Source organism: Alternaria atra, assembly GCF_907166805.1.
Source record: "Alternaria atra isolate CS162 genome assembly, contig: 23, whole genome shotgun sequence".
Lineage (NCBI taxonomy): Eukaryota > Fungi > Ascomycota > Dothideomycetes > Pleosporales > Pleosporaceae > Alternaria > Alternaria atra.
This window is the reverse complement of record NW_025091321.1, coordinates 4,161,839-4,175,718: the sequence shown is the minus strand read 5'-3', so window position 1 is coordinate 4,175,718 and position 13,880 is coordinate 4,161,839. Positions and strand designations below refer to the sequence as shown.

The following is a 13,880-nucleotide window of genomic DNA, read 5'->3' as shown; positions in this document are numbered from 1 at the left end:
ACATAACAGCGCTTCGCGTTCATCCCTTAAAGAGCCTTCAATGCTGCTATCGTCCACATTCACCTTCATCTTCTTACATCTTCTTATATTCATACCCACACTCTTTCTATCCACGCTCTTTTCCATTGTGAAGCTATTGTAATATTGCTCACTGGCGGAGCTATTACATTATCATACCACAACACTCTCTTTACTCCTAGCGTTGCGACTACTAAAGACTTTTCTGATATTCTTCCTACCCAACTCACCGAAATCACAAACAAGACAAGCATATCAACCACGCAACCATCGAAGTATTCCCAACTAATACTTCCGATCATTACTTGCGACAAGTTCACAACAGCACCGTCTTCGATCACACACCTCCGGTACACCATTTCGAATACCAACACACATTCCTCAGCTGGTCTAGGGAACATCATGTCCATCAAGTCGATCCTTGTCGCCGCGGTGACCATGCTGGCCATGGCGCCGCTCCACGCAAACGCGCATATAATCATGGCGAATCCTGTACCCTACGGCAATCCCAACAACTCTCCTCTCGACGCCTCCGGTTCCGACTTCCCCTGCAAAGCCGTACCATACACCGTCAAAACCATGAACAACTGGCCCGTAGGTTCCGAGCAGACCCTATCCTTCACCGGCACAGCTGTCCACGGCGGCGGCTCCTGCCAAATGAGCGTAACCACCGACAAGGAGCCCACAAAGGAATCCAAGTGGAAAGTCATCTACTCCATCGAAGGTGGCTGTCCTGTTTCTGCCAAGGGTAATCTCGACGAGAACGGTCCCAGTACCGATAATGCCTTCAAGTTCATTGTTCCTGCTGAGCTTCCCAATGGAGTCATGACTACAGCGTGGACATGGTTCAACAAGATTGGAAACAGGGAGATGTACATGAACTGCGCGCCCATCACCGTTTCTGGAAGCTCCAACGATACAGCTGGTTTCGAGGCTCTTCCTGACATGGCGGTTGCAAATATCGGAGTCTCTGCATCCTGCGGCACAAGCGTCGAGAGCAAAGACTTTACGTTTGAAAACCCCGGAAAATACGTCATGTCTGCTGGAACAGGTCCCTTTGCGGATCTCTGTTCTGGCTCGGCTTCTCAGCCGAATACGGGTGGTGCTGGTGGTGGTAGTGGCAACGTCGATGCCGGCACTGGCACTGGTGCTTCATCAGCCGCTGGCTCGGCTTCCGCCAGCCCTCCTCCGACTCCACCAGCTTCTCAATCTGTAGTCACACCCTCCTCTGTAGCCGCCGTCTCATCCACCTTCCGCACTATCAAGACTGTCACCGCGCCCATGCAACCTCTACCCTCCAAGACTGACGGCGTATTCGCTCCAGGTGCAGGATCCGCTATTATTCCCACCGGTTCCGTTGTCGCTCCGTCCGCAGCACTTCGACCAACCGGCCAATCTCCTGCAGCTCAACCACAGCCGTCCGTCGTACCCTCTCCTGTAGGTCCAATTACAGGTTCAGGTGGAGAAGAATGTAGCTCTGACGGTGCCACCGTGTGCTCAGCCGATGGCATGCAATTCGGTACCTGCAACTTTGGCAAGGCGATTATGCAGCCTGTGGCCAGTGGTACCAAGTGTGTCAATGGGGCTATTGCTAGGCGCGCATACTACTCGCATCGTAATCAGCGTACTGCTGTGTAGACAAGGCTGAGGTTGAGGTTGAGGTTGAGGCAGCCCAAGATAGTATGCGTGGGGGATAGGCTTGCTTTTTCTTTGTTTTCCCTCCTATCATAAGACGTCATGTCTCAGTATTGTTGAATATGTATCTGCTGCCAAGAACTACCCCGCCGTCCTCTGGTGGTGGCGTGTTGGGGGCCGCACGAGGCTGATGGTGGACTTCAATACGCTAAAGCATCGAGATTCCCAATTTGTATTGATTCTTTCATTATTCCATCCTGTTGTTTGTAGAAATCATTGTCTTGGAAATTGAACAGAATGAGCGAAGACGACGATCACACAGCGCGTGGTAAAGATCACAATGTCCAGCAGTCAACACAACTTATACCTGCTAGTGGCAGAGAATCAATCGCGCCCACCCCTGGATCTTCAGTAACGCAAACTAGCACGAGCATCTCCAAACCACCATGGCTAACATCAACTTGGACTCGTCGGCGAGCTACTATTGCTCTTATCGTTGTGTTTTTTGTTACTGGTACGTGTATGAGCCCCCTACTATGGAGAGCAACAACCTCATATCAGTTAGCTGTACTACTCGCCGTTGCTCATGCGATCTTTTACGTCCACCTCAACGGTACCTTCGCCGAGAATCGCCTACTCGAACAATCCGAAGTCATCGCCATCTCCCTACTCATTACAACGTTGTTCAAAGCATGCCTAGTCGCCAGCGTAGGCCTCTCATTTACACAACACTTATGGATGATCTTTCGGCGAAGACTCCTCCGGATAGCTCAAATAGAGCAGCTGTTCCATATTCGCTCGAACCCCCTTGAGCTAGCTAGGGTGGGTAACTTCTATATACGGACTGTATGTGGGTTATATACTGACTTCGTACACCTACATTAGGTTAAGATCGTGAAAGAGACGCCTTTTTTATTCTCGATGGCTGTGTTCGTTTGGCTGTTGCCGCTAGCAGTGATTTATCCACCGTCTTCGTTGACCGTTACTTCTCGACCCTATACCTCGATTCGGAACGTCAGTCTTTCGGTCATGAATCTACCACCTCCGGATAATCTCAACCTTCTTTATCCTAATCATACCTCGGTTTCCAGTCTCGCGTATCTGTATAGGGCTTCCATGCCACGAGATTCAGGGCTGAAAAACGACGGTCTAGATGGTACAGTAAACTACGACTACGTGTGAGTAAATGAATCATTGCACCTCGTTGAATTCGCTGACGGATCATCTAGACAGCCTTCGAGGCCACTTCTCAGCCTAGCAAAACTAGTTTTACTAAGTGGGGAGATACTTGACTTTCCATCACCCAAAAGTGAGAACATAAGCTACGCTCTAGAGTACCGAACCCTACAGCTGGATTGCAAAAAAGAGACACAGAACTGGACTTATATTAGCAAGATCCCTAGCTCAGCACCCGTGTTCGCAATCATCTGGGATAATAAAGCTTCCTGGGCGGATCCACTACCAGTGTTCAACATCAGCAAGATACGGTATCCCGGAATGTACGGATTCAATAACAATTCATTGATGTATGAATATGCCGTAAGCACAGAAAGCCTAATCTGTGAACCCTTCTCGGTACTTATGCATCTAAACGTCTCATACACTCGAGGGGTGCGACACATCAGTCACGTTATCAACGACGTACAGCCAATGCCTAATATCACTCAGAGCGTATACAGATTCCCGTACGGAACAGGCAAGCCATGGCCGAATGCCTCTGATGTCCCCGTGGACACTCCGGAGTATGTCGAGTGGGATTCTCAGACAAGGGACCGTCTTACAAACTGGGATATGTATGTGCCGATGGATGCCTCCCTTCTAAGTCTGCAATACACATGGGAGGGTTTTATGGGTGAGGCTGAAAACTGGAACTATACTCAGTGGAATGGAACTCTAGTCCCGTTATCGAACAGCACTATCAAGCAGAGTATGTCCTCGGAGATGTCTTTTACCCTTATGAAAGTCATGTTCTCTTGGCTGATTTATTATTTGCAGACGACACGATTATTGAATGGTCGGCATTCAACACACAGCGATACAACGTCACATCCATATACAATACAGAAATCGATGATGCAGTGGAATTCGGATCGGATTACAACTGGATATGGCAGGAGGATTTTGACCCACGTCGAGATCTGGACTTGAGCGAAGGCATGCTCAACGATTTCCTTACCAACGTGAGCATCTCCGCACTTACTCTTGATACGTGGCGTGTCCCTTATCCAGTCAACATCACCGAGTATCGCACTACGTACCATTTCTCTAGCCCGATCAAGTTAATCATTCCATACGCCTTATCTCTCAGCTTTGCTCTAGCGTTCGTTGGTATTGGAATTTGGTCGCTTATGGCGAATGGTGTACCGGCGACGGATGGGGGGTTCTTACAGATTGTGACTACGAATACGGGGCGCACTGAAATGGAAAGGCTGATTGAGAAAGACAAGGAAGACGAGGAAGAAGAGAGTGTTAGAGAGGAGTTGTTAAGCATGAAGATTCGGTATGGAGAGCTGGTAGACGAAGGGGGAGCAGGTACAGGTCACGCGGGGTTCGGAACACTTGCTGAAACGAGGCCGCTGGGAAGAAGAACGAGCAATAGGTGAAGTAATTTTGTGTTCTTTACCTCAATACAGTTTCTAAGCATCGATTTGTCTATAAGCGGGCGGTTTGTTGTCCCTCTAGTCAAGCACTAATACAACTACCACATCTACCATCTAGCCACCGACGGCATAGGGGGTAAATCGGTTGCAATTCCCAACATCAGCATCGCTACCAATCCTCCAGTAAGTCCCACAATCATAGCTAGTAGTACCTCTGCTCGCCTGGCAAGATAGTGGACACGTACCGTCGCTGTTGGCAGTGACTTGGCAGGTGGTATCAAGTAGGCCACTCGCAGTGGAGCCAAAGAGAACGTAAGCTCCACTACCACCTGCATTGGGGTTTGTTGCAGCTGTAGAGCCCGCATTTGGTCCATTGAGAACTTTGAGAACGTTGTTGTTCACTGTGGTGAACTGCAGCACTGGCGATAATCCCCTCTGGTCGCCTACTGTATTGGGTATATACACTCCTGCGTCGGCTATCGGGTTGCCGCTATTAGGGCCTCCGATAGCGTAGACGGTGAATGTGGGGATGGCGATGACGGGAGACGTTGCGGTGTAGACCGTTGTCCGCTCAGTAATTGTGGACGTCTCTGTGGCTGTGTTCGTAATGGTATCCGTTGCGGTACCGGTTTCCGTTGCTGTTGCAGTTGCAAAAATCGTTAGGGGTACCTGATAGAGCGATCATTGGTTAGTAACTGGAAAAAGAGGTTGGTGGAGCTGCTTAAAGGCTTACTGTGACTGAAGTTGTGGTAGTCGTGGGAATGCTCAAGGTCGTCGTCGTGGTTGTACTTAAGGTAGGTACGGAGAGGCATTTGCATGCTGAGCTAAGGGCCTGGCCTTCGATGTAGTTGCCGAAGCATGAAGGCTTCTTGATAGGGGCAGCAGCAGCCCGCTTTTGCACAGCTCGTGGAGATGCACATGCGGTGATAGTGGGGAAGTAGGAGACAGTGGAGATGGTTTCTGTTGTCGTTGTCGTTTCTGTGATGGTGGCGGAGGCCGTCTCGGTTCCAGTTGCAATTGTTGTGATCGTGTTCGTTGCATCAGTGGTCGTGGTTGATCCTGAGGTGATTGTGGATGTTTTCGTGATGGTTCTGCATTTGTGAGCAACGAAATAATGGTAAAGAGGGATGGTGCTATCTTACGCAGTAAAAGAAGTGATCGTGGAAGTCTTGGTGACTACAGGAATCTTGAGGTAGGAAGAACAGAACGGAGTTGCCTGGGGTTGCTGTTTTGCGACAGTGACAAGACCACGCACAACATCGCAGAATATCTTGGAGACTACTCCAGAAGCAGGCTCAGGAGCTGCATCTCGGGGAATCGAGAGGCCGGAAGCGGGGATGGCGACGCTCAAGGTGAGCCCAGCTACTTTGTTGAAGTGCATGGCGAGATCCTGGATATGATGGAAGCTCGACAGAGGAGATGCTGTTCAATGTTGACTGGATAACGCAGTGAGACGACATCGAGTAGAGTCTTATAGAAATCTCGTCGGGCTGGACCATTCTTTCCTCATTCTTCCCCTTCGTTCTAGAAGTTGCAGTCTCCTCAGGATATTGAGGTCGGTGAAGCCGATACTATCGAAATGCTGCAGTAGAAAGGTGAGCTAAACTTCAATTGCACCAATTCGACAGCTACCTTCCTGCTCTTATTACTCGTTAAGTTAGTACGTCAAGCCACAAGGGTTTGTTCGTCGCCTGGAGAAGCAAGGCTTGAGGTGTCAGGGTCACGGCAGTGCGTTTCTCAGCCAGCCATGGGAATCTCCAAGTCAGGAAATGAACTCGATCTCGCTGGATCTGGTAGCATGGCTGCATAGCATCTAGACGATTCCAGATCTCTGATGGACAATCGACCCTTTGGGGGTACTCGAATTGGTAAGACTGGAGGCTGTTTTACCCAAATTGACATAGCTTTGTACAACCCTGAAGGACGGCACAGTTCTAGTAAGCCCTATTCTCACGTGCTTGACAAAGTAGATTGACGAGAATAGTAATTGACCTGCGATGTTGCATGTTGATCTTGAACCTTTTAGGCCCGTCGACATGGAACATTACTCGCAGTGTCGCTTAACCTTGATCGTTGTGACCTGGAAACCTCATGATCCGAGGCTCGGAAAAACTTCGAAGCCCAAAATTCCTTGCAAAGGCCCGAGGCATTACTTCCCCAGCCGTCCCCGGATTGATTTTCTATCCACGTTGTGTTCTAGATCTCGGCAGTTCTAGGCGCTGGATCTGCTCTCTTAGAGCCCAAGACCCTCAAGGATCGCCTGGACTTCCCCGGTCTTCCAATCATCTTCAATGCCTGTGCATACCTCCCGTATGCTCTTCTCGTCATTCTCCCCGGGTTTCCCAGAAAGTATCCCAAGATCAACAGGAGATTCTTCTCCGACCTTCCTCGCTCTTTTCGCAATGGCCCTCTCCATCCGAGATGTGCGAAATCCAGCCTGGAGCGACTCCTTCTTCTTCCAAAGTTGCTCGATGGCCTGTTTAGCCAACGCGTCCTTGTTGTTAAGGGATAAGAAAGCCACATTCTTTTCAAGATTCTGTATGACATTCGAGTTTAGCCATGCGCCGGATGGTCCAGCTGGTGGAAAAACCACTCCCTTCTTCAACTCTTCGTCAAATCGTAGTGTCGCAGCCCAAAGCGGCGTCCAAGAGTCTCTTGGTCTGAATAGAGTTTGCACTGAATCATCAACATCAGGACCCGCAGAATGCGTCTCATCTGCACCATATTGCAGAAGCCGCTCTACCATAGCCTTATGTCCAGTCGCAGCAGCGTAATATAGCGCAGTACCAAGAAGCGGGTGCCTTGAATTGATGAGCTCATAGTCCGAGTAGGTTTCCAGACAAAGATTGAGAATCTTGGGCGTTATCTGACCGATTTGCGTGTAGTTGGGACTACCAGCAAGAAGGTGTAGAATAGTCAGTTTGCTAGTCAGATCAACGTAGAACGCAGGTCGCTGGGTTGGACCACCCTCACGCTTGCCGAAAAGAAACCTTAGCGATTCGAGGGTGCGATTCGTATGTTGAGACAGAATTTCCACAAGAACGCTGACTGATTTGGTCTCCGGCCCGTTGAAACTGGGAACTTGGAGTGGATAGACCGCATTGACATCAGCGTTATTCTCGACTAACGCCCGAGCGACGTCAAAGTTTTGGTTCAGTACTGCCATTGCAAGGGGTGGTCTGACACGTCTATCCGTGCTCTCGATTGGCACACCAGCTTTGATGAGAGCATCGGCGATGGCTCTCCCTGGACGTGACTGGCGTGGTCGCGACGCGCAAACATGGAGCAAGGAAATACTGCCAACGGGCGTTATCGCTGTAACAGAAGTATCCGCCCGGTAACGTATGAGGAGTTTGAACATGTCCTCGTGATTTAACTCGATAGCCTTGTGCAGGGGCCGATGATCCGAAGTTCCGCTAGCGCTATACCCAAGTTCTAGGAGGCACTCTACAATGTCTAGGTTTCCAAGAGCCACCTCATTGCACAGTGTCCTACTACGTTCTTTTTGGAGCTCCTCGGCGGGCATCTCACCCTGAAAAGGAAGTGCGCGAACATGCAGTATTACCCAAGTACCCAGAAGATTGCTTTTCCATTTGGGTCCGTGACGAACGAGACGACTTTGCAACGACAATGGGTCAAACTGGGTGATTTTCTTGCCACGTGCTAGATTAATAACGGAGGACACGTCCAGGAGCTTTTGTCGAGGTGTTCCACTGGGACCATCGATATGCTTGATGAATTCGGCAAGAATATCTGGAAGAGTCAAGGCAGCAGCAATCTCAAAAGGCGAGGATATGTCGATCATCGTTGCCATATTCTGCAGTCCTTTATACTCAGCCGGATGTGCGTTAGCACTCTTCTTTAGAGGATCAGCCCCTAATTTCAGAAGCACCTTGACTGCCTCGAGATTGTTCATGAGCACTGCCCTTCCAAGTGGCGTTGTTCTGGTTTCAAAAAGATGCTCCCAATCAGCTCGTATACCACGAACGTCTGCGCGCATTCCGCCAGAACGAAGTTCGATATCAGCCCCTACCGTGACTAGTGCGGATGCGATAGTCTCCATCTCGTCGGGCAGAAAGCTACAAAGCCAGTGTAGCGGTCCTTCTTGCCCATGCCAACATCCGTTTGGATCAGCCCCATTATGGAGCAATAGCAAAGCGCATTCGAGTTTCCCACCAGAGCAGGCGCATACTAGAGGGGTCTCGTCCACATGCTGATTTGGCAGATCCACATCGCACTCATATCTTGCGATCATGTAGCGCAGAGCATCAAGAAAACCGCTTGCGGCGGCATAGTGCAACGGACCGTGTCCTCGTATATTGACATAAATTCGATCAAAGGCGGTTTTTCCTCCGTCGTGGCCTTGTCGCGTTGACGACCCTGGAGACTGAAGATTGAGCAGTTTTAGGCAGGAGTTGTAGCTTTCGCCTAGAATAGCGGCGATGTTCTCATCAAGGTCCTTGGTATCTCTCATGTTGACTGTATTCCAGGGTCGTGTCATATGCGGCCGGTAGAAGTAGCCCATTCCAACGGCACCCATTTGCGAAAGCAAGATGTTACGAAACTGCTGAAATTTGCCCCACCACTGCTGTTGAATTGACCCAGTATTACTGTTAACGAGCTCAAGTATGTCTTGGAGACAGCACCAGTGACCTCGCATCACGGAGACCTGTAGGAGGGACTCAAGTCTCTCTGGAGCGAGGTCGACACTGACGTCGAGCGCGCGTGAGATCCGCCACAGCCAGGCCTGCGACAAGTAATCTGCATCCTCGTGGCTGTCGTCGTTGGAAGAGGCTTTCAACAGCCACTGTACGGCCTCGTTGGCGTTGAATGTCGTGCCAAATTCCAGTAGGCAACTCTGAAACACGTAGAACGCAGCGACAGTTTTGTTCATTTCGAAAAAGCCCCCAAGTGAACTTGCAACACTGTCAGCAGCGGCTTTCATTTCGTCCAACATCTGCCGTTGTTGGTCCCAAGTCAAGATCGTTTTTAATCTCTCTGGCTCAAACAAAAGTTTTTCGGGATTAGGCTCGTTCAGTCGAGGTCGAAAGCCTGGCCTGAAAGCCGTCAGCCAAAGAATGCATGCCATAGCACAGCAGGTCTATACATGTTATCCTGAAAGTCTACGTCATTACCATATCGCCCAAGAAACAATGCAGCACTATCTCGGGTAATTCCATGTTTTCCCTAGACACCGATAAGCGACGATGCAGCAAGTGAAGGCTGACCTACAGGTTGTCTCCCAGCCTCACTGGCTGCTAGTTTCTCGTTCATCTTCTTGATGAAATCCAAATATTTGGGAATGTGACCAGGACTGTATTCCGTCAGTATCAGGTCTTCAAGTGACACGCTGATCGTACTTCAAGCCTCGCAATGCTGCTTGGGCTTTGACAAGATCCCGATCCTGTGGTTTCAGTCGGATGGTGTGGAGGATGGTATACGTAATTGTATCTACACAGCGCTCCGATATTCCTCTTATGCTAGCATAGTCGCGGATACTAGCGACAGCAGTAGAAGTGAAGCTTTGAGATGCTTTTGAAGCGCTTAAGTTGCGCTTATCTTCGTCAATTGCATCCTGTGCTGCTCCAGGAAGCGACACAAAACCCTCGCCGTCCTCAAACGCCCTCCAAACTAGTAAGCCAAAAGAGTAGACGTCAGTGAGTATCATTTCATCCTTCGAGAGACGCTGGTCATTCGTGATTTCTGGCGCTTGAAAGGGCCACGTCCAGGTTTCCATCTTTCGAGATTCCCAAGGAGTCATATCCATGACGGCACCACCGAAATCGGCGAGTTTCGCAGTATATGGAATACTGTCGAGTGGTTCCTTGGCCGGGACAATAAGCACGTTTTCATGTTTCATATCTCCATGCACAATTCCGCATGCGTGGAGCGCGGACAACCCCCGCCCAACGTCGTAGCACAGCTTCTGCTTGACTGAAAACGGCAATGGCTCAGAAGATGCCTGCAAGGCTGCGAAGGTACCAAGCGATGCATACTCCATAATCAGCACGGGGTAAGTGGATTCTGAAATCGGCGAGATTCCCCATTGGATGCCCAGCAGTCGGATAAGATTGGGATGATATCGAATAGGTTCGTGAAGGAGAGCTCGAATCTCAAACAAGATCTCTTTCCAGTCGTTCTGTGCCAGGCGGCTAGAGCCAGAAGAAAAACTTCACGATTGAGTCAGCTGAACGTACTAAGCTTGCCGGGAGCGGTACCTTGGGCTCTCATTTGACGCTTTAAGGTCTGGGATGATCTCCTTCAAGGCGACTTCGAGAGGTGGCTCCTTTTCATCTCGAATCCATTGAGCATGCTTGACCATAAATGTCTTCCCCTGACCTAGTATCTTGCCCGTAACTCTGACGGTTGAAGAATTATCAAGAACAATGGGTGAAAACGAACGCAGCTGACGCTCCAGATTAGTGACATGGCAGACGAATGACGCGAAAGAACCCCGCGAAGTCGTTGGAGGCAACGGTTCCAAATTCTCTGTTTCTACCGGTAGCGAAAAAGTATCGCTAATTGTACCATAGCTAGACTCCGCAAATGACTTGACCCATTCAAATTCATCCATTGCAAATCGGTTTGAAGTTCAGCACCGAGGCCGGCGAGAGTAGATGAGCTCGCAGTAGTTCGCATGTAGAGGTTATAGAGGACAGCGCATGCGAGTCTCAGTCGCTACCTTGGTAAGCAAAAACGAACAGAGAGCGTGATGTTCGTTGTCGCACGCCATCGGAAAGGCGAGCTTCTTAACTTTCACCACCGAGGTCGGGCGCGGAGACTCGCAGTGGCATTCGTCAACGCGGATGGGAGTGCATGCACGTTTCAGCTGTCAATATTATATTTGAGTGACGGGTGCAGCGGGACGGAGCTCGTATATCCTTTTGGACCGTAAGCCGCATCGTTTTCATAAGCATGTTGGTGGTGTGCGTGTTGTGATTGGATTGGTGGATCGGCCAATGCTAGAAATGTGACTAGTTCCTTCATACATAACCTGCTCTTTCCGCTTTCGCGACCAATGATAACGCAGCGCTAATGCAGATTCGCTAATGTATCAAAGCATGGCTCTCATTCTTCCATCAAGGCAGAGTGCCTTTCTCTGCTGTATCATGCTCTAATTTTCTTATCCATCAATTATGGCCGAAGTAGCTGGGGTTGCGCTCGCTATTGCACCTATCGTGTTCAAGGCAGTTGCAGAGGGAATGAAGATACTAGACGAAACGGTCCGCTTCGACGAAGACACGGAAGATCTAGTAATTCGGATCGAGACAGCAAAGGCTCATCTGAACATATGGGCTACAAGCGTTGGGCTCGCCGAGGGCGAGCTTGTGCCAGCTTTGCACCCGTTGAACGAGCTCATTGTGAGAACGTTACAGCGCATCGAGGCACTCGTTACCGGTCTCCAGCAACAGGAGAATAAGTATGGTCTGGAATGCAGGGACGCTGCTAACTCAGAACCTAAAAAAGCGACCGCTATGGCGGTGCAGATGAGGCGAAGTTTACACCGTGTATTGAGGAGCTCAAACCCAGAGAGGAACTTGGTAGCGTTGATCCAAGCCGAGCAATCAGAAGAGCATTCCACCAGCCAGAAACAGAACAGTGTTGCAAGACGTCTGCGTTGGGCTATCCGCGACAAAGAGAAATTCGAGCACTTTGTCGACACACTAGAAAAACACGTGAATGGGCTGCAAAAGCTTATCTTCGAGAACCAGCGGAAAGAAGTACAGCAGGAAGGAACGCGCTTTAATTTCCAGATCGTCCAAGAGACATCCGACATGGAGCGGCTCTCACTGCTGCAGAATGCTTCACCGTATGAGGAGAGCTTCTCAGAGGTAGACGTCGCGTATCTAGCACAATGCAAGGTCATATCACTGCAAAACGCACCATCCTTACCAAGAAGTCAATCTCAAACGGGTGATTGGAGTCTCCGTGATATGACTCCTGGAGACCTGGCTAAAACGCGTTTCCTCAAGCCTGGTCATGACAATCCTGAGGTTGCATACCTTTATGAGAAGAAGGACTATGATCCAAATATCTCAGAAGAGGACAAAGATCTTCTGCAAGAGCGAATTCGCAAACTAGTCTCGCTTTTGGGCAAAACTGGTAACCAACGCCATCTTCAAACTCTGCAAGCAGTTGGATACACAGATGATCCAGATCGCCACTGCTGGTGGATCGTCTTCCGTTTCCCACTAAGTCCGCTCGATACTCCAGAAATGATCGCAAGCGAGCCCCTGTCTTTGCGAAAGCTCTTCCATTCCTCCTTCAAGCCTGCGCTCGAGACACGATACAAGCTAGCCAAGCGTATAGTATATACCTTTGCTAGGCTCTATGGCAGCGACTGGATGCACAAGAGCATTAACAGTAACAACATCATATTTCCGCAAGCCTACTCCACGAAGGCTCTAGTTGGGTTCCGACAGATCGAAACCGCCTTGGTTCAAGGCTTCGGCTACTCGCGTCAGCACACTGAGGCCCAGACGATTGACCGCGGAAAAGTTCTCCATGACCTAGAAGCAGCCATATATCGGCATCCATTGTATCAGGGTGAAGCAGCCTCTGGATATCAGGTCCATTACGACATCTACTCCTTGGGTTTGGTGCTGTTTGAGATTGCGATCTGGTCTCCTCTGATGGCCTTGCTGGCTGCAAGATACAAGCCCGAAAAGGCACCACTGATTGCTTTGTCGCCAGACATGCGACAATTCTATGAGTTGGAGGCGAAGGAACTTCACAGAAGGGTCAACTTACGTATTGATGAAGAGGTCGCGTATCGCATGGGCACGAAATACAAGAACGCGGTTCATTGGTGCTTAAACTTGAGAGGGCCGGTAACTGCGATCGAGTTCTACAACACAGTCGCTATTCCATTAGACGAACTCTGCAGCTTGGGTTAGTTCGAAGTTGTTATTTTCAGGCGATACATGTGCGATACTGTCAATCGATGTCGAGCTCACCCTGAGCCCGAGCTTTTGCAACGAAACTCTCGTTCCACGCGTCAGATGGATGTCATGTCTTTGGATAAATCAATCATCTAATCCAGTAATTCCACGCCCCTATCCTCACTACCTCCACCGTCCGCTACCCCCCGGCCCTCCACTACTCCTGAACAACAAAACCCCGACCCCCACCGCCACGACCCCAAGGAAAATCCACTGCGGAATAACAATATCCGTATCCCTCCTCCTACTACTACATGCCCTTGCCTTCTCCGCATACATCTTCTTCCTCAGCGCCCTTTCTTCTTCATCCACCTCCACCTCTACATCCTTCATCTTTCTCTCTTCTTTAGTATCCAGACTACCCACCCGACCGCCTTTCCTTCTTTGCACCTCCTGCAAATAACTCTGTATAATAGAGTCTTCTTCACCACTAAGATCCACGAATGGCATCTGTTTGACGTCGGTCCCCTGATCAAGTGGGCTCGCAACATTCAATCCACCCACCACACCTTCTTTCGCTACCAACCTCTTTCTATCATCAACAAGCAAACTACTAGGTAACCATTCCTGCAGTGTATCAGTCGGTAACGACCGAAAAACAAGACACATCCACATTTCCAAAACATTCATCACCAAATCCAGTCTCTCCATCCCAGCCACCACCACCCCACCTCCTCCTCCATTC

General features: G+C 49.8%; 5 protein-coding genes across 5 annotated transcripts; 3 read left to right on the top strand and 2 right to left on the bottom strand.

The window, feature by feature from the left end:
- Positions 1-420: 420 nt before the first annotated feature.
- On the top strand, positions 421-1,656 carry ALTATR162_LOCUS4938 (uncharacterized protein; the record flags this gene model as incomplete). The annotated part of the gene is made up of 1 exon (XM_043312554.1): positions 421-1,656. The coding sequence occupies one exon, from the start codon at positions 421-423 to the stop codon at positions 1,654-1,656; it is 1,236 nt and encodes a 411-aa protein (XP_043168489.1).
- Positions 1,657-1,950: 294 nt separating this feature from the next.
- On the top strand, positions 1,951-4,256 carry ALTATR162_LOCUS4937 (uncharacterized protein; the record flags this gene model as incomplete). The annotated part of the gene is made up of 5 exons (XM_043312553.1): positions 1,951-2,167; positions 2,219-2,475; positions 2,539-2,831; positions 2,883-3,580; positions 3,649-4,256. 5 exons carry the CDS (start codon positions 1,951-1,953, stop codon positions 4,254-4,256), a joined length of 2,073 nt encoding a protein of 690 aa, XP_043168488.1.
- Positions 4,257-4,367: 111 nt separating this feature from the next.
- On the bottom strand, positions 4,368-5,634 carry ALTATR162_LOCUS4936 (uncharacterized protein; the record flags this gene model as incomplete). The annotated part of the gene is made up of 3 exons (XM_043312552.1): positions 4,368-4,922; positions 4,987-5,344; positions 5,396-5,634. The coding sequence occupies 3 exons, from the start codon at positions 5,632-5,634 to the stop codon at positions 4,368-4,370; spliced, it is 1,152 nt and encodes a 383-aa protein (XP_043168487.1).
- An 852-nt stretch (positions 5,635-6,486) lies between these two features.
- On the bottom strand, positions 6,487-10,827 carry ALTATR162_LOCUS4935 (uncharacterized protein; the record flags this gene model as incomplete). Its single annotated transcript, XM_043312551.1, has 5 exons — positions 6,487-9,310; positions 9,361-9,440; positions 9,486-9,567; positions 9,614-10,423; positions 10,472-10,827. 5 exons carry the CDS (start codon positions 10,825-10,827, stop codon positions 6,487-6,489), a joined length of 4,152 nt encoding a protein of 1,383 aa, XP_043168486.1.
- A 562-nt stretch (positions 10,828-11,389) lies between these two features.
- On the top strand, positions 11,390-13,150 carry ALTATR162_LOCUS4934 (uncharacterized protein; the record flags this gene model as incomplete). The annotated part of the gene is made up of 1 exon (XM_043312550.1): positions 11,390-13,150. The coding sequence occupies one exon, from the start codon at positions 11,390-11,392 to the stop codon at positions 13,148-13,150; it is 1,761 nt and encodes a 586-aa protein (XP_043168485.1).
- Between the last annotated feature and the right edge of the window lie 730 nt (positions 13,151-13,880).